The sequence below is a fragment of the Pteropus alecto genome, unplaced genomic scaffold (assembly GCF_000325575.1).
Source record: "Pteropus alecto unplaced genomic scaffold, ASM32557v1 scaffold59, whole genome shotgun sequence".
In the NCBI taxonomy this organism is placed as follows: domain Eukaryota; kingdom Metazoa; phylum Chordata; class Mammalia; order Chiroptera; family Pteropodidae; genus Pteropus; species Pteropus alecto.
Genome location: NW_006443292.1, coordinates 459,003 through 479,407, shown reverse-complemented (window position 1 = coordinate 479,407; position 20,405 = coordinate 459,003). Strand labels below are relative to the sequence as shown.

General features: G+C 42.4%; 1 protein-coding gene across 9 annotated transcripts in view; it reads right to left on the bottom strand.

Moving 5' to 3' along the window:
• Positions 1-20,405, bottom strand: part of CHD2 (chromodomain helicase DNA binding protein 2) — a 106,543-nt gene that overhangs the window by 13,990 nt on the left and 72,148 nt on the right. For all 9 annotated transcript variants that reach the window (XM_025041218.1, XM_025041219.1, XM_015598720.2 and 6 more), the window contains 12 exons: positions 20,142-20,238; positions 19,616-19,708; positions 16,512-16,682; positions 15,470-15,645; positions 14,287-14,328; positions 13,588-13,727; positions 9,294-9,432; positions 8,970-9,120; positions 7,713-7,835; positions 6,283-6,411; positions 4,645-4,785; positions 2,943-3,077 (listed from right to left, as the gene is read on the bottom strand). In XM_025041218.1, the coding sequence (XP_024896986.1) occupies positions 2,943-3,077; positions 4,645-4,785; positions 6,283-6,411; positions 7,713-7,835; positions 8,970-9,120; positions 9,294-9,432; positions 13,588-13,727; positions 14,287-14,328; positions 15,470-15,645; positions 16,512-16,682; positions 19,616-19,708; positions 20,142-20,238 (1,537 nt within the window). The remainder of the gene's footprint in view (positions 1-2,942; positions 3,078-4,644; positions 4,786-6,282; positions 6,412-7,712; positions 7,836-8,969; positions 9,121-9,293; positions 9,433-13,587; positions 13,728-14,286; positions 14,329-15,469; positions 15,646-16,511; positions 16,683-19,615; positions 19,709-20,141; positions 20,239-20,405) is intronic.

Sequence of the window (20,405 nt, the reverse complement as noted above, 5' to 3'; positions counted from 1 at the left end):
CCCAGGAACACACAGCCCGCCCTCATGCCATGTGGTCACTGGGAAGAAGCAGTTAAAGCCAGTGGAAAAAGTATCAGTGTCAAGTTAGAAAAACCTGAGGTGCAAGTCTCAGCATCGTCGCTTAGAGCAATGACCTGTTACACCTTACCTGGCCTCTGAAGATGCTGCTCTGTTTCCCCATCTGCAAGAGGGGCCTGACAACCTCACAAGGCCATTATGAAAGTCAAATGAGATGCAAAACTACAAACCTGGTCTGAAAACCTCCCATCGCAAACTAAAACTGCAGGATAAGACATTTACAAGTCTTTTAGGTTCGTCAGAAGCCCTTAAGGGACGGGCTTCCGGGCAAGAACGGTGAACAGAACATGAGGATCTTCTCCTCCCTAACTCCAACCCCGCTAAAAGGACAGTAAAGGGATTGCCTTAAAAAGAGATAACCCCACAAACACAGGGAAAATAGGAGAAAAAACAACTGGAATACAATATTGGCAGCTAGGGAAGTTACTTAATAAACCTGAGAACACTAAAGCCAGCTATGGAGCCACCTGATTTATACTGCAAAATTCCCCCAAAGGCTAGTCAAGTGTCTCTGGACATAGGATTGAGAGTTAAGAAATAAGGACTGGTTTTTAAAGACTGCTTAAGAGTAACAGGTACTCGGATTCCTAATAGACACCCAGATATCCGACACCATCAACCAAAAAAGATCAGGAAGTTTATTCTCTGGAGAAGATGAAAGAAAGATCTCCAAAATGAGCTACACGAGGGGACGAGGTCACTGTACTGACAGCAGGATTGCAGAAATACGTGGAATCAGAGGGTTAGTCCCTCGCTCTTAAACATGAGCAGACAACCCAGGACTAGCGAGCCAGACGAACAGAAAACAGAATGACAACCCAGGATTACCAAGCCATTTGGAAAAATATCTAACATGAATGATGGATAGATAAATACAAAAATATTCAGAGAACCGTTGGGAGGTGGGAGTAAAAGATCTTGGCAATAAACATAACAAGAGGAATAAAATCCTCAAAAGAAATAATGGGGGAGAAAGTTGAGGAGATCCCCAGGAAAGTAATTTAAAAAGCAGAAATTGAAAATTTAAAAAAGAAAAATAACATTAGGGACCACGCCCAGAGTCCACTATCCAAAAACAAGGAGTTCCATAAGAGAAAACTAGAAGATACTTGTAATGACTGACAGATAAAAAATTAGCATCACGAATTCCTATAGAAAAAGTAAGGAAAGACAAATTACTCAAAATAGGCGAAGGATATGAACAGGAAATTCACTGGAAACATGAATGCCCAAGAGATACGAAAATAAATGTTCGACAACCACACCAGTCAATATTTCACACCCTCGGGAGGGCAGTAAAAATCTATAAGTCGGAAATTACCCTGTTTCTGAGACTGGGAAGCAATGGAGACTCACAATCACTGCTAGAAGGAGTGTGGATCTCTACAGTGGCTGTGAGGAGTGACCCAATGACATCTAATGAAGTGGCAGGTGTGCATGCCCAGTCACCCCGCGCTTCTGCTCGAGCTGCAGGCGCCAGAGCTCTTACACACGTGCACAAGAACACGCAATTTCGCCGCGGCCTCGCTGTGATGGAAAACACCTGGGGAGACCCCAACGTCCGTCAACAGGAATGGCACTGCCGAAGTCATAAAGCAGCAGCGTAACAGTTATCGACACGGGTAACTCCCAAACGTGCAAATGCCGAGAGGAGAAGAGCAAGTCAAGGGACACGCTCGGGGCCGCATTTACACGGGCCCACGGGAGGCCGTGCAGTGTGACGCTGAGAAGCCTGACTCTCACGGGCACCTTAACTGTGCGACACAGGACGAGTCCCCAAGCTCTCTTCACCTTATCTTTAGAGACGTAAGTAGTAAAAACTCCAAAATCACGCACGAGAGAACGATAATCAAATTCAGCATTGTGGCCACTTCTGGGGAAGCAACAAAGGTTGACACTGGGGAACACTGGGGGCTTCAACATTCTAGTCTGAGCTTTAAAGAAATGCAGATCTGACGGAGCTTCGTGGTACCTACATCAATGTATTATATTCCTGGAATTTTTCTGTAGTTTTTAAAGAGTTCATAATATAAAAACAGGAATAAGCCAATATGTAAAAGCATTTTTTAAAACGAGTATGGTACCAGAGAAGCATTAATTTTGATTTTCTCATAAATACTGAGCTAAAGAAGAACCAAGGAAATGTATCAGCTGGTTGTGTAATGAATTTATCCATTCACTCAATTTACTCATTTATTGTATACTTCTAGAATCTATGTATACTTTATGTAAAGACACAGTACTTGCTCTCACAGTGCTCACAGGCAGAAGACTAAGGAGAATTTTTTAAAATTAGATAAATACAAAGAAAAATATATGTATCTATGTATATACACGTGCATACAGGTTTGAGGGAACACAGAAAAAGGTGGAGAGAGACAGACTACCGACAAGGATGGGATCAAAATTCTTTCCTCTGCTGCCACAGAGCAGGAATATTTTGAGATCTGGAAGATCACTTTCTCGTTGGGATCGAGTTAACTATTCAAGTGAACTGATTTATGGAAATTTGGGGAGAAGGGGAGACCACCAGAGGGGTGGGGAAGAGAATTTGTTGAGTGCAGCGCAATGAAACACATACCTGCAGCTCCAGTAAGGAAATAAGGGCCTGAGGACACCCTGGCCTGTTCCCAGTCCCATCAAGGCCTCGTCCGTGCGTGCTCTCCCACACCTCCCCCGTCTCACCTGGGGAGACAGACCGTATCCTGGGCCATGTCTTAGTGTCACCCGCCACCACAAGGAAGCAAGAACGACACGTTCACCACTGCTCTAGCTCACTCGGCCAGGACCCCAGCCTTGTCTCGTGTCATGGTGTCCCCTCCTCACCACCGCAGGCACTGGCGTCCCTCAAGGTCATGACTTACTATGCTGAATGTCTCCTGGTCCAGATCATCCTCCTCATCCTCGCCAATGGGGACAGGTTCACTTCCTGCTGTAATATGGACAGGACCCTGAGATCGCTTTGATTTACTCGAAGATTTGGCATCACCACCTTTAGGCTTTTAAAAAAGAGTTACAAGGAGTCATTGTCATTTGTGTAATCCTGCCTTGCAATTTGGACTTGGTACCTATGTCATGTCACTACAGCGGGTAAATACGACGGCCTCAGTTTATAGAAAAGGCAAAATAAGGTCCTCTGAGAGACATCATGAAGCCAAACCTATGTGAGTAACTGTTTACACACCATTCCCATTTCTGTTTCTAAACATACCCAATTATAACTTTAGCTTCATCAATTCCATTTGGCTGCCATTCTCTGATCCATAAAATGCACAAAATCACGAGGAGATTAAGAGTGTAAACTGGCAGAGATCTTGTACAGTATCATGTAGCAATTTTTATTAACAGCTTATAAATGAATATACACTGATCTAAGAATTTGTATTAATTAAAATATTGTAAATGATTGAAACCTACACAAATTTGCATGGACAAATCTCATTTTCTCCATGAAAGGTTGCAGAAGGATGGAGATATAAGTATATTTAGATATATTTAAAAGAGAGAGCTTCAACAGCATTCATGATGTGTGCATGAAACTCAAAATACAGTTGCCAAAAAAAGCCACTTGAAGTAAACATGGAAAAATATTAACAAAAAGTGTAACATCTGAGTAGTGGATAAATGTTAAATTGTTCTTTGTGTTTTTTTTTTTTAATATATTTCACTTTAAAAAAATAAAAGTATCTTTCTGTGGAAGCACAGACACCAAGATATCTGTCACAGGATGGTTTATAACATTACAAATTGGAAAGCAATTTCAATATGAGATGTTAATTGCTCCCAAGCTGTTATAACCAAACAGAATCTTCCTTATGTACTAAAAACAATTTAACATGTATTTATTCACTTGGAAAGTTGTTTGTTATATATTGCTAAGTGGGGAGAAAAGACTACCCAACAGTCTGGTCTGATTTTTATTTTATGTTTGTTCTTATATGGAAAGGTACTCAGCAAGAAATCTAATAGAGTTATAACTGGATGGTGGAATTATAGCAGTTACTTGTTTGCATGTTTTAATGATGATTAATTGCAAAATAATTTCATCATAAGTCAGCAAGCATACATGCAACACTTTACCAGATTTCTGTGGTTTGGAATGAACTTTAAAACCCTCAAAGTGAAGATTATATAATAGCAGGGCTTTTCACCCATTTCTATTCCAAAAGCTTAACTCTTGCTAGCATTTGGTTGGAAGCCTAAATCCTTCAACTATTCAAATTCATCTGCAGACTGTGCTATTCTATCATGAATCTGAGAATATATTTCAAGTAGTTACCTGTAAGTGCAGATTCCTCTCACCTGTCTTATCACATTCAAACAGACCCCTGAAATATGCAGAGTGCACACAGAGGCCTTCCCTGTGGAAGGACACCCACACCTGCACGTCCCTTTCTCTCTGCAGGAGGCGGCGCAGGCCTCCCCCCAACAGTCCCAACCTTCCTTCTCGGATGAGCCCATAGAAAGACAATTATTTCCGGACCCTCAAACTCCATTCTATTTCTAAATTCCAGAAGGGAATTTCAGCAGCTACGGGTACCTCAGTAAGAAGAAGGACATCAATACCTTCTCTTTCTTATCTTTAGACTTCTTCCGTTCCTTGTCTCCTTCTTTGTCTTTCCTAGAACTCATTTGTTTCTCCTTGTTCTCCTTGTTCTCTTTCTTCTTCTGTTTCTTTTTCATTGGACTTTTTTCTAAGCCATCATCCTAGAAGACAAATGGGGCTATGAGCTATGGCCGCGAACTTTATATTTACTCATTTACTTTCTGGAGCAGGAAGCACTGCCCCCAGCGGTTCATCACCACGTCTACACTTGGAAGCTTGTTTTCAAGCATACAGCCTGAAAGCACTCACACAATTAATTCTAAACACTCTGGTAATAGCCAGGTAAGCTTTCAGAGGCAGATGTTCTTCACTTCTGTCTTCTCTAATTCTCACAGCAACCCTTCAGCATAGGCATTATCATTTCCATCTCACAGAGAGGAAAAACTGAGGACAAAGAGATCATATATGCACCTGTCAGCTAATACCCGGTGCAGTTGCTAGCATGTGAATGCATGCGTGCACGACTCAAAACCGTGCAGGTTGCTGTATCACTGCTGACCCTCTTGGAGCTAATCTCAAAGCACAATTACGCTCGAAGAGTAACAAAATAAAACCCATTAAGTTGCTACTCACTGAAACAAAACACTGAAGGACACTAGTTTACATTCCACTTTGCTTAGACAGGAGGTTACAAACTTGTGGGCCTTGGGCCAAGCCTGATCCACAGACAGGTTTTCTTTGGCCCAACGACAAACTGACCGAGAGCGCAGCTGTGCCTTGCACCAGCTCCTCGCTTAGCCACGTTGCCAGCGCGCTGTCGTTCCCCAAAACGAGGCTGAACGTCAGCTGCCATTTATCATTAGAACTAGCGTGGTCCCCTCATCCAGTATCTGCGAGTTTGCACTTGCTGACTTAAATGAACAGCTACACTCCTTTCTCACAGGTTAAATAAAGACAAAGATTCAGTTTCCTTCATCTACGCTGCATGTAAACCAAGCACCTTTCAAATGCTTTTATACCAGCTGGCACAATAAGTGAAGCTTAAAGTATAACGCTCAACTGAAAGCAAGCCTCATACCTTCACTTCTCCCTCCTCTGATGGATTGTCTGAGAGTCTGGGAGATGAAAAGTCAATCCCATGCTCATCTTTCAGCCTGGGGGCTTTGTTTTCCTTTTTTACTCGAGGCTTCCGCTTTTTTAATTTGGCCTGGAAAGGGAGAGAAAATGATGATAAAACTACAAATCAAGTCTCTCAAAAGTACGGCCAGATAACATGACTATCTGAAATAGCGGCCATATAATCCAAACGGCCGATTTTAGCTGGTGTAGACATATCCTGCGCCCACCGCACCGACACCACACCCACACCACACCACACATACACACACCACACCCCAAACCCACACACACCACACCCAGACACACACACTCACACCACACACCCATACTGCCCATATTCTCAAATCTACTGATTCCAATTTTTAGAATTCCCTCAAAGATAGAATTCAAAACAAAGAACACCTTATGTACAAAGATACAAATGAAAATAATATATAAGACAATAATAGTAAAAACAAAACAAATGATCCCAGCTGATCTCGGAAGCTAAGCAAGGTTGGGCCTGGTTAGTATTTGGACGGGAGACCACCTAGGAAGACCTTCACTTCTCCCTCCTCTGATGGATTGTCTGAGAGTCTGGGAGATGAAAAGTCAATCCCATGCTCATCTTTCAGCCTGGGGGCTTTGTTTTCCTTTTTTACTCGAGGCTTCCGCTTTTTTAATTTGGCCTGGAAAGGGAGAGAAAATGATGATAAAACTACAAATCAAGTCTCTCAAAAGTACGGCCAGATAACATGACTATCTGAAATAGTGGCCATATAATCCAAACGGCCGATTTTAGCTGGTGCAGAAATATCCTGCGCCCACCGCACCGACACCACACCCACACCACACCACACATACACACACCACACATACACACCCACACCCCAAACCCACACACACCACACCCAGACACACACACTCACACCACACACCCATACCGCCCATATTCTCAAATCTACTGATTCCAATTTTTAGAATTCCCTCAAAGATAGAATTCAAAACAAAGAACACCTTATGTACAAAGATACAAATGAAAATAATATATAAGACAATAATAGTAAAAACAAAACAAATGATCCCAGCTGATCTCGGAAGCTAAGCAAGGTTGGGCCTGGTTAGTATTTGGACGGGAGACCACCTAGGAAGACCAGGTGCTGTAGGTGTTTAAAAAAAAAAAAAAAAAACCCAGCTACACTGAAAATCAAGGAAGAGATGTGTATGTACACAATCAAATATGATACAGTAACCTAATGCAAGTATAAACATGGTTAATCGGTCTCTCCAGAGCCTACTTTACAGTACACACTCAACACACATATTCTCTGAAGAATGACACTACTTATGATACTATTACATGAAAAAGGACATAGTATGGGATCAGGATAATTTTTTCTTCTAAAATGTTTTGTTTATAGCACAGAGAATTTAATACAAACGGCACAGCTCCAAGAGCACTTAAGGAAATGGACAAAGGCTGCTGCTAGCACTGGATGTTAACTTGTTTTATCTTTTAAACATGATTCCCACTTCTAGGTCTGAACTGAAATGAAAAGTTGGGGAAATGAAAGGAGATAAAGCTCAGATGAGTTCATTAGCAACTCGGTTGCAATCTTTCACTAAGCAAGAAATTCATCATAACTGAAGTCCCATTTCTGAATTAACTGTGGACTCCAACTGTCCGCTTTATCCCTGGACCCATTATTACAGTAGTCCAGAGTGGCACCGGGAGAGACCAGGGCTATTGTGAGACAACATCTGAGGAGAACGGCTTTGTAAGAAAGTTGCCAACTTGGTTAGGTCAGTAATTAAATGAGCATTTCTATTATTACCAACCAACCACCACTGCTGGAATCGCAAAAGCAACACCTGACTACGAGGAGGTTCCATTTTGTGCAGTGCCCTGAGCGGCATCACTTCCCCTCCCTGACTCTGAAGGCCTGGAGTCTCAGCCGCCTGGGGACGTCCGGCTGGCAGCCACACTCACCTCTTCCCCGCCCGACACGGCCCCCTTCTTCTCCAGACTCTTCCTGAGCAGCTTCAGCAAGTAGTCTGCTCTGGTCTGCAGCTGCTTCCCCTGGGGCTTTTTATCTGTCTCCACGGGCAGAATCTTCAACAGGAAAGGAAGAGAAGCACCCGCCACCACCCACATCCTGGTTAGTGGATCAGGATAAACAGAGACGACGAAGAGCTGAGCAGTCCTTTCCCTCCCCAACCACCCAAAACACAGATACAGCCTCAGATCCTATCTCATGTCCATGGCTCCCAGTCACTGACAATCCCTCATGAGCCGTTCTCGTTTTACAAAATGGGATGGAGAAATCCAGCTCTCCCACTGGCTCCTACCTGTGCTGTTAACAGGGTAGAACAACTCAGGTAGGAGGGGCTTGTTGGCTTCATCTGCTAGAGCATCCCAGCCGTCGTGGATTTCCTCCTTCCAGGAGCAGGGAATCCCTGGAGCTAGGTTAAAGCTTCGTTTTAGATTGAAAATGCTTCTTAGAGCATTGCCGGAGAGCACTGAGCTATGCCGGGACAGGATCCGTCCCTGCTACCACGGTTGGACCTCTCAGGCCAGACTGGATTTGGTCTCAGTGCTTAAGGCAGGGTGCTGTCACCCTTAGAGCATCGCACATGGGATGAGCATTGTTTGACGTGCCAGGAAAAGCCCTGCCAGGAGCACAACATGGAGCACATCCTACTGAAACTGAGCCAGTCAGCTTTCCCTGCTTACAGCTCTGAGCACGGCCTTACTACCTGGTAGCCCGATTTGCGACGGATAGGGTGGGAGGCTCGATTTTGTGGGAGAAGGAAAGCCAATGTTTAATTCCATTACAGAAAACACCAAGGTGTAGTTCATTCTTTCTCTATATGCGGAACTGAAACATGATTGTTTAAAAGACAGTTTTAAACAAAGGGCCAACAACTAAGGCCGAGAGATGCTTTTATTATCAATAACCTCACCCTGGTATTTGGTGCAATGAGACTGACCTATCACAAAAATCAGATCAAGATTTCTCCTAGAATTTCCCCGAAAGTTTACCTGGCTACTATCTTCATCTAGAAACGGTGCCACGGTCCACTAAAGAAGGTACATTTCCAAGGACAAAGAAATCCCAGGAATTTATTATTGTACTAATTTCCAACGTGATAACCCACTCCCCCACCAGAAATAGTTAAAAATAAGTAATCGATGCAAAAACATTACACGACACATCTAGAAATCTCCAGTGTTCGAGTCACTTACTTTGTCAGTTAACTTAAGCTCTGGGTCCGTTTTAATTAGCTCCCAGTTCCCATAGCCATGTTCATGAATTCCCAGCAGGAGGCGAGAATCATCTTCCACTCCCCACTCGACATCGAAATGTGCAGCTTTGACACGACAGGTTAAGCAGTACCTAAGGGGATTTCGAAAACGCAAGAACTTCAGAGGAGAGGCCTTTCCGATTTGGCAATGAACACAAATGAACAGAGACACAGTACTGTGATATGTTAAACCCAAGATGATGAAACGTCAAGTTTGTTTTCTCGTGGCACAGCCACCCACGCGTGGGCAAAGCAATACACTCACTTTTTTTTTTCTTCAGGGTCCACAGGGATAGATTTATGCAGCATTTCAAACTCTTCTTCATGCTGTATGATGGATTTCACATTAACCTGAACCCCAGAAATCTTGATTGTTGGCCCTCTCTTTTTCCCTGGTCCTTTCCCTAAAAAAGCACCAATTAATTTCACATTAGTTAAACAAGAATCTATTAAAGTTCCACAGATTGAACAGATACCAGCAAATCAAGGCTCATGCCCTCGAAATACATGAGTTATTCAAATTTTTAACCTATAAGGCAAAAAAATTATTTGTAAAATAACCTCTAAACAATTCAGTTTTTTAAGATTTAGAAGTTTTGAATCAGCTAGTGTTTTTAATTGTATTGCCTTTAATACACACACACACACACACGCACATATATTTGGTTCTAAAATTAATAAAATTAACAAAAGATTCTTAAAAAATAACATCAGTAAAGTTTTTTCCTTTTATTTTTCTAACTATCCCATTAACTGTTTTAAGTGTTTTAAAGATGGTCTTCTCTACTAACAAAGTATGAGATCAAGTCCATACCTCACACATTTGAAATGATGAACAAAAAGAGTCATGGAAGGTTTACACTAGCCCTAGTTTCGAATTAAAATAATCCCCGAAGTAAAAATGAAATTCAGTCAACTCTAACCAAAGGGTCTAAGTCGAAATCAATGACAATGACACTTTGTGAGAGAAAGGACAGCTCAGAGCCTGAGAAAAGACTTCTTTTTTTTTCAAAACATGCAAGTTGATGAGATGGCACTACAATTACAGACAATTACTTAGGGATTCTTACGTAATCCACTAGAACTTCACTTCCAACTCCCATTCCCAACAACACTGAAGAGAGCGGGGACAGAATGTGGTAAAATAGGAAAGGCCCTGGTCTGAAAATCAGAAATCTGGAATTTAGTTCCAAATCTGCACAAACTGCCCCCTCTCGCTCTACTTATTAACCTTTACGGGTTCTCAGTCTCCTGGACTGCAGTAGAAAAATGGGCAAAGGATAGAGACACGATTTGCAGAGAATAAAACTCAAGTGGTTCCTAAACATACAAAAAAACACTCGACCTTCTTATGATAACAGGAATGCAAATTAAATATATACACATCCCATTTTTAACCTATGAGGTTGAGAAAAATAAAAAAAATTGAAAATATTATGTCGATAAGACTAAGAGAAAACAGACACTTTCATTCAATGCTGGTGGGAGGAAATGGTGCAAAGCTGCATACATACAGGGTTATTTATCACAACGCCATAAAACAAAGGACTGAAAAGCTTAATGCCCAATAACAAGACACTCATAGTGTATACCCATAACAATATTGCATACCCATACCACTAATATTGCATATCCATAACTGATTATGGAGCTCTTTAAAAAAAATCAGGTGGTGGAAAAAAGAGGAACCATTTTTAATGAATGGTGTTGAGACATACAGTTGCCATACAGAAAAAATAAAACTGGTACACCAGAAAAAACTCCAGGTGGATCAGAGATGCAAAAGTAAATAAAATCACATAGGAACAAGGGGGTGAAAAAATCATAGTTAATTTCTTTATATCCTGGAGGTAGAGAAAATATTTTTAACTGACTCAAAACCTAAACTCAATAGGGTAAAACATCATAAACTTGACTATAAAAAATTTTTTTTTAATTTTCTGCATAAACTACCATAAGCAAAATAAGGAGACAAATCACAAACTAGAGTAAACTGGCAACTTTTATCAAAAAAGGAGGCCCTCAAAATTAAGACCAACAACTCAAGAGAAAATGGGCAAAATATTATGAATAGAGAGTCCACTAACGGCCCTCAGAAAAGATGCACAACCTTGCTCGTTTAAAAAAAAAATGAGATGCCATTTCTCACCTACCAGAGTCTGGCAAAAATCTGAATGTTTGATAACGCACTGTTTGTGAGGCTTGTAAAACAGTACATACACTGCTGGTGGCAACGTGAGTGCTATTAGACTTACGGGGGAGAGTTTGGCAACATCTAACCAAATTACATGTACATTTTCCCCAAGACCCAGCTATCCCACTTCTAGAAATCTACCCCAGAGGTGCTGGCAAGATAGGAAATAGCATATTTGTTAGACTGTTACTCATTGTGATTTTATTTATAATGGCAAAAGACTGAAAACGACCCACATATTCATTACTAGGGGGAGATAAAGTATGAATTCACACGTGGTGGAATATTGTGCAATTGTAAAAAGAAGGAGGGATGATCTCTACATCGTAACATCTCTACATAATAATATGGAGAGATCCCCGTATGTGAAAATAAGTAGGTGTAGAACAGAACACATGGCATGTTATCTTCTGTAGGAAAGAATACTGGGTACCTATAGGAGAGGAATGAAACAGACAGGACTGGGGAACTGGGATAAAAGCAAGATTTTCCAAACGACCTCAATGGAGTTTGCCAATGTTTTACATAATTAATAATAATAAATAAAAAGTTAAATCAAAATGAGACAAGGAATCTCTAAAATTGAAAATAAATATAAACAAAAGAGGCTAAACGATATCATATCTTAAGTTGGTGGCATAACCACACAGGAAAAAAAACAACTTCGCATAATTTTAAAACACAATATTTTGACTGCACATTGCTAGTGGGATGTATTCTCAGGACAAAAAGAATTGCAATGAAATCAAACTCTGCATCGAGAAGCCTTACTGTTAACAGTAAGACTGGCTTTGCTATTTAGAAATGAGCATAATACAGGAAAAGGCAAAGACATGATCATGTTAACATTTTTAGGAATATAACTTTTCAACTTGAGATATTAATAATCTTACATTTGAATTGGAATGTCAGCCTGGACTCTGAATATGCTAAATCCCAGTTAAACAATGGCGGGAGGAAGCAATCGGCCAGATCCTCAATGCCAAGGTGCATGAGACAGAGGGGTGTGAGAGGGAAGGGCTTTTTATAAGAAAATATCTCCAAAGGACGCTGTGAGATGGAAAGAGAAAGGCAGATCGGTGTGCATGCTGCAGTGTTTCTATTAAAAGGAGAAAGAAAAAACGTTATCTACTCTTTTTTTGTATATAAGCATTCCTAAATTTCCAGAAAGAGACAAAAAATAGGGAAACCTGTCTTTCATTTCTGAGCCATGTGAATGTAATACACAAAACAATGAGAAAAGGTTTACTTTTGGATGAAATCTGGGTGCTATGAAAGCACATTTTTGGACCATTGTCTAAAACACTCAATTATTTGTTTACAAAAAATACATCTAAAATTTTTACGATATTTTAAGTACTTCTAAATTGTTACTTCAATAATATCCTTAAAAAGAAAATCCCAAGGAACGAATACTCCTTCACTTAAGGATGACAGCTCACACTGCAAGCCGGAGCCTATGCTAAGCACTTTACACCCATGGACTGAAGTAATCATCCTAACCCTTCGAGGCCGGTACTGTTACTCCATTTTCCGAATGAGACCGTTGAGAGGCCACCTGTCTCAGGTCTTGCAGCTCAGAAATGACAGAACCAAGACACCAGGTAAACTGGCCGCTGCCCAAGCCAGAACACTTGACCCCGGCTGACACAGCCTCCTGTGAGTGCTCTCCAGCACGATGAAGAGTGGTGAAACAGGGGAAATGGCACGGACAGACCACAGTCCAGTGCACCATAATGACAGCGCCTCAGCTCTGTGAGACTCAACCTCGAGGGTGTCCCTTAACCAATGGGATGTCAGCCTCCCAACAGCCACTTCTTACAGGACAGGCAGAAACATTTCTGGTGTGGAAGAGAAAACACTGCAGGTCAAATCCAATTACCACACACCCCGATGCCATGGCAATCTCACTGTCACAAAAACGTTTGCGGTACTTCATTCCAATTAATTCTCGAAACTCTTTATGTCTGTCACAACAAAACAATATGCTGTGTGGATCCCAGGTAATTAATTACCAATAGCTGAGGTCTGTAATGTCCTAGTTTACTGCCAAAACACAGACACGTCCACTCCGCTTTGCCCACTCAGGTCTTCACAATATCCAAAGCCACTTAAACTTTCTATAGCCACATCAAGAAACTACTCATCTCGTTCTTCACTCTACACCTTCTGCAAATCGACCTCGGTTGCAAGCAAACCTCTGGGATCTTACAAGGCTCTCTGTGCATAATTATAGGCCGGTCAGAATGCACATCTCGGAGAAGCAGTGATGCATGGGAGATGCGCCTGCTCGTCTAAGAAAAGCCGTTAGCAGCAGAAACCTCATTCCAGGTCCCAGAGAAGGGCCGACATCCAAGTGACTTACCCTCGCTGGCGGTTTCTTTGAGCTGCTCCTCATACTCCTGCATTGCAGACACGCAGCTGTTGTGAATCAACTCCCCCAAGCGCTTCAGGTCAGCCACAGACTTATCGACTAGTTCGGCATCGCGTGCTATGCACTCCAGCCTGAGGACAGACAAACATGGGGACACTTCAAGGACCCGTGCCCACTTTTCTTACATCCCATGAGATACCACCTGGCCTTATATAAGCTTGCTCCTCCAAACACTTTTCTCTACATTCCTAAATCGATTATTACGAGTTTCCAACAAAAACCCTGTCACAATGAAGGCTGATTACCTGTTTTTCATCATAAAGAATTGAGCCTTGAACAGTGCATAACAATTTCAAAAGACTGAAGGGAAGGGGCTCTGCTCCCTTTGTTAACTGACTGTTGGATAACAGCAGCAGGGAAGGGCCAGAAGCCTGTTTTAAACCACTTTGCTTTCCTCGTGCCCCTTTTCCTTCCTCCAGCCTACTTTCATTCACTGCAGGGTTGTTCTAGAAGCGAAGTATAGTTTCTTCCACAGTTATGTTTGCTGATGTCTAAGTCACATTGATTTGAATACACCAATGTCTAAGAAGTAGGCCACCAAAAGGTGCCAGACCTTAAACGGACATAGTACCAAAGAAACTGCAATGTAACGAAAGTGAAAGACAGATAAGGAATTATTACTAAGCTTACCGTTCAAGGGGGAGACCAAACTTCTTATACGCCTTGATGAACCTAAGATGATGATCAAGAAACACAAGAGAAAACAGAGACTTTAGCTATGTTAACGCAAACACATCCTATGATAAAATATGAGCCAAGTAAACTGTCAAAAACAGACTGGGTCAATCCTTATGATACACACTAAATGAATAAACATTAAATGCCTTTGAAAATGACCAATTTAAAATAATAAGTGCTGAGATCTATTCAAACTAAAGATCAACTTTATTCCCAGTGACTGATCAGGAAACTGCCCAGGGACATAATTGAGAACTGTGACTTAATTCTAATATCACCCATTTTACAAGGTACAAGTTTATGAAATGATTCAATCACCACAACGAGTGATAAAGCCCCCAAATAGTTAATGGGTCCATTCAGTCCACTACTGTTACTTTCAATTCCATACTGCAGTATTTTTCATTATCTTCTGGTCAATAATACAACTATATGCTTTTTAGGACTGCCTCAAATATTTCTGGGAATGAAACAAAGTATAATAAATACATAATTTAAAGCTTCTTGAGTAAAACTGTTTTGGAAACTCTGCTGACTCCTTCTGCCCAACCTTATCTCCCACCAAAAATCCAACGCATCCTTCTAACAAGTCTTCACCCTGAACCATGCCAAAAGCCAGTCCATGTGTCATCTGCGCCCTTCCTTACATGAGCTAACCACTAGCATTGTCAATAAAAACCAAGATGTCACAATACATCAAGGTCTCACTGTGACATGACATGCCGAATCACTATAATAATCTGGTTAGGTAACAGTGTAAGGAGAGATACTATGGGGGGGAGGATTGGAAATAGAGGGGATGGTGACAGAAGAAAATAGGAATGAGTGTGACAAAAACTAAGACACAATATGAAAGGAACAGAGCGGATATGAAGATTAAGAAAGTGTTATTTGTGAAAGTGAACCCAGTTATTCCTCAACTCTGCATTTCCCCTTCTGGAATACATAGAAATATTTTACATCTGAAATCATGACATTTGGGATTTGCTTCAAAATAACGCTGCGATGGAGAAGCATTTCTGGGATGGCGTACCACTCGGTCTCTCTGGCCTTTCTGGCAGGTGAGGGCCTCTGCCCTCCCTGCCTTCAGGGCCGGGGGTCCAAGAGCCGGAGTGAGGGCGGAGCCTCCACCCACCTGCGGATCTCCGCGTCAGTGAAGCCCTCCACCAGGTCCTTCCGCACACTCCGCGGGCGCCCTCTGCGCTTCGGCTTCTTGTCGTCGTCAGAGTCCTCCGTCTCGCTCTCTGAGGCAGAGGATCTCTGCGCCTGCCTCTTAGACTCCGTATCAGAGTCACTGTCATTTGTCTGAGCCTAAAAGGGCAAAGTCACAGTGTAGTTAAGTGCCAGGTCCAAGTGGTCTAAGGACGAAGACCAGTGCATCTTAACTCTCTGGTATTCAGAATTTCCCATCAGAGCAGACAAGTTTTCTCTGACAAATAGGGAGGCAGATGTCACATAACGGAGGGAGACACGCTTCCATTGGGACATTCTCACTTCCAGAGATAGAATGTAATGTAATAAGTACACGGGAATAAACATCTTTAAGTTGTAGGTGCACGCTGACTTCCTTGGGCAAGTCACTTCACCCCTTTGTGCCTTTGTTTTCCATTTACAAAATGGAAATAACAGCACCTACACTCAGGGCTTTCATAAGAATGAGAATGAGTCAGAGTAAACACACTGACTTATGCCTGGCACACAGTGAGTGCACAGTAAATAACAGCTAACATCTTGCACAAAGCCAAGTCTCTTATCTCCAACAAACTGGGTAGTAACTACCTACTTCGATGTTGCAAAAATCAAATTAGACAGTGCGCCTGTGCTGGTGCTCTGTAACATAATATCTTGTAAGTACTTATACCAAGTACTGTAAACAAACACTTAAAGGTTAAAAGAGCTTTGCCAATTAGAAACAAACTGTTAGGATCACTGGTTCTAACCACAACGGCAAAACGCAAACTTCAGTCAAACTCGAATTCTGTTCGGCCATCTTGCAAAGAGCCATCGTGCAAAGAGGAGACGCCTCATGAGCCGGGGGCGTTGTCACACGCTCCTGACCGAGGCTGCCCAGAACCCTGCCCTGAGCCCGCCAGGTCAGGGGCCCTCTCCGAACGATGAGCGCCCCCGCGGCCCTTAGAGCATAAGGAGGGCGTGCGCATCGCATCTCGCTCGGTCACCTTTTTGGTGGAGCTGCGAATTCGAGGCAGCATGTAAATCTCTTCCAGCTCCTTCTGCCGCTCCTCCTCCTCCACGCGCTTCCTCTGCTCCTCAGGGATGATCTCATCCCAGTCCTTGTGAGGGCGCTCTTCCAGCTCCTCTTCGTCTTCCATTGTCGCGAAGTTGGCGACCTTAAAGCGAATGGACAACTGATGTGTCCCCATCTCCCAAACGCCACCCACTAAAACGGCAACTCAGCGTTTCTAAGCTAAGTGAGGAGCCATGAATAATAAGGACGCCTGTGATATTACATAACCAAAGCACAGACTGTCTACTAACCTCCTCATTCCCCAAATCAATGTTGCAAACCCTCAAGTTCATTAGAAATTGTACTGAAAAGTACAGAGATAGATATAAAAATATCAATTCTCTTAAGTCTTGTTGGAAGATTTGTTGTTTAAATCATACAATGGCATAGTGGTTAAGGGCCAGACGCTGCCTAGAATGTAACCATGACACCACGTGTATTTTCATGATACTAATTAAAAATTTTAGATTTAGATTACAAAACGCAGAAAACCTATACTAATCCATTATGAACTTACAGTTCTAGAAATTACAAATGGCTACTGAATAGAGCTCATCTGGAATAACGCCTAACTCAAAGCACTGGCTAACATCTAGCCAACTAGTTCCCTTGTTCTTTTTTTATCAAAAGTGTAGAAGCTAAAAGTACGTGATAAGTTCACTGCTCAAAACGTACTTCAGCCTTAGGAATAAAAATGAGAACATAAAATGCAAAATTTCTAACAAACTTGAACGAAAATGCTATTTTTATCAAATATTTTATATGTCTACTTGCAGTAAGATAATACATACCCCAGAGAGAAAACCGCCTACGGGCTGGCATTTCAGCCTTAGAGACTATGGCCCCACAGAAACGCCCACCAGCCCCGGCCAACCTCTGAGCACCGGTGGGCAGGCCCCAGGCCAAGGCTCTATGTTCTCTCTGTCCCTTCCCACCTACACTTGACGAATGTAATGAAGTACAAAAGGGCTTTGGACGTCTGACTCCTCCAAGTCAGTTGGAGCTGACAGTGAAGTCCGAACTTTCAGACTTCTGACTGAAATTAACTCCAGCATCCAACATGGATATCATAATCCTCACAATCAGATTTTTAAAATTCCACGATGAAATAAAATGTGTAATTCCGGAGACTGAAAATTTAACATTTCTCCATTCTCTAAAATGAATCATCTGACCAACCTCTTAAATTAAGCTGTTTGTAATTACTTCAGGTCTGACTCTTAAAACAGCCATATGAAAATGATTATCAATTAATACAAATATCAACACTACATGTACATATGTTAGTGGTTCCCGCAGCTGGAAATTAACTCTTCCAGGGAATGGCGTAGTGGTTAAGGGCCAGACGCTGCCTAGGATGTAATCATGACACCACCTTAGGACATCTACTTAACCTCTCTGTGCCTCAGTTTCCTCATCTGTAAATGAAAATAACATCTACTGTGGTAAGGGCTTAGAATTAACACATGTAAAACATTGCGAACACTGCTTGAAGCATAGTAAGAGTTACTGAAGACCAGCTGCTTAAGCATAATGGCCAAAAGGGCTTTAGAAAGACAAGAGTACCCAGTACTGTGACTTCTGGTCAACCTGTAGTACGTAGAAATTTACACCGAAACACTCACACAACTGTCCAACCAAGACAGCATCATGAAGACGGCTTCTGTCTGAGGAGGAGACAGCGCTCACAGAAGTTGAAACCAGCTGAAACACTAGTAATTCACCTTTATCATCCTCAGACACATTAAGTGATCCTACAGCTCTCTGGTCTACTCAACTCATTCCGATTTTCAGAGACAACTTCTACCTGTGGCCAACCTTGGACCTCGTCACACAACACTGCTTCCTTCCGACCACTTCCCTCGCTCCGCCCTCGGTCCTAATGGGTCTGCCACTCCAAACCATCACTGTAACCCCCAGGTCTCCCTGCTTCTCTAACCTGCACAGAGCCGACCCACGTCAATCTCTTCAACCACGTTCTCACTCGAATCTGCCACGCTGATTCTCCCATGCCTACCAAGCCATCTCCCACCCTGGGATCCCCAAACTGAGCTAACCTCTCTGACCGCAAGGCCTGCTGAAGAAGGCCCCACAACCAGCTGACTGGCTCCAATGTGAAGGCTGTCTTCCGAATTCAGCTCTACTCCCTAATCGAGTTCCCCGTACAACTCCCAGCCCCAGCCAAGGCCATCCCAAATCCTTTCCACCTCCCAGCAAACACCTCACTCACTTTGCTGCTAACTAAGGTCATCAGCAGAAACTCACACATCTCGTCTCCCCTCCTGGTCCCTAAAGCATACTTTTTTCTTCCTTCAAAGGCCAATGCTCCATCTCTGCTTTCGATCACACCCCGTCCAGTCTCCTCTGGGGTAATGTGCCAACATATTTTCCTTCTTTCCTTAGAACCTTCAGTATTTCCCGATTCTCAAGTTCTTTCCTCAACCTGGAAACATGGTAACATCTTTAAAATTCCTTGCCTTACCTGACCCTTTTATCCCATAAATGACCTTCACTCCACTCTTCGCTGGCTTTTTAATAACGTCAATGTTCAATGCTGCCACCTCCTATTGATCTGGTGTCCGGCTTCTGCATTTATTTCTAATCTCATTTAATTTTGTTATATCAGATACCACTGACCATCCCATAATCACCCTTAAAAGATCCCACCAAGTCATCAAGAACTTCTCATCACCTTCTGTGTTTATACCTTCGACCTCTTAGTCGTCTATTCTGTCTCTCCCACAACCCCTCTGCACCCCCAGAGCTCCGCCGCAGCTAGGTCTCCACCCATCCCACTGACGGCACATCCTCGGCCCTCTGCACATGCTTCTCCTCCTCCGCCCTGCAGGAGGAAGGCTGCAGAGTCTACACGCACACGGAACACTACAGAATGATATTCAGGACGTGAGTCAACTTCGGCAAAGGGAGAGGCAAAATGCCTTGCATCAGAAAGTGCTAACGGGCATGAGTTATGACTGGTGACGACTGGTTAATTGGGCCACTACTAAGGACTCCCTCCCACGATGATGTCCACACCTTAAATTGTGACAGAAGCTCGTCTGTCGCACTTGTTGACACTTCGTTCTCTCTGGTTTCGGCCAAGCGCAAAATCTCATCTATATCCATCTCCTAAAAGAAGAACAGCAACACGAACACAGTAAAACAACAACATGGTCAGCACGTACTGAAGATGGACGGTGAGGATACGCCAGCTCTCTCTTCTGATGCTGTATTTTTTATTTTCTTGTACGATCTCCGCTTTATATCCTTTACATCTAATGTTTCAAACTACTATTTTTACAAATGATAGAGTGAAACTTCAGAGACCATGAAAAATAAAACTGCAGTAAAGACGACTGAGGACAGAACCCTCATATGCTTTACTCATTCCTTCCTGCTCAATTCAGTAAAAGCTTCGAGCTCTATAAGGAAAAACAATCAAACAAAAACTACATCTTTCAAGTAATTACTGAAAGCCTGTAACGTAGACTCGGAATCTGCTTCCAGAAAAATGTAGACTTTCACAGATACTTGTCAAGAAAAATAATTTTTCGTCAATCACCTGAGGCTCTGATTCCTCCCCTTCCATTTCTTTGAAGAGATCCTCTGCTCCAAATTTCAAAATGGCTGTCAGCTCTTCTTTGTTAAAAGGATTTGAACTGTAAAAGTAAAATGTCATCTCTTAGAAATAAATGTCAAGTAACCTCTATGTGGCTCTACTACATGCCCATCCCTCTATAAATGGGTCAAACTGCTGGTAAAAATATAAATGCTGTCACAAGAAAAATGATCTCTCACATATTTCGCTTCTTTTTAATCTACAGAA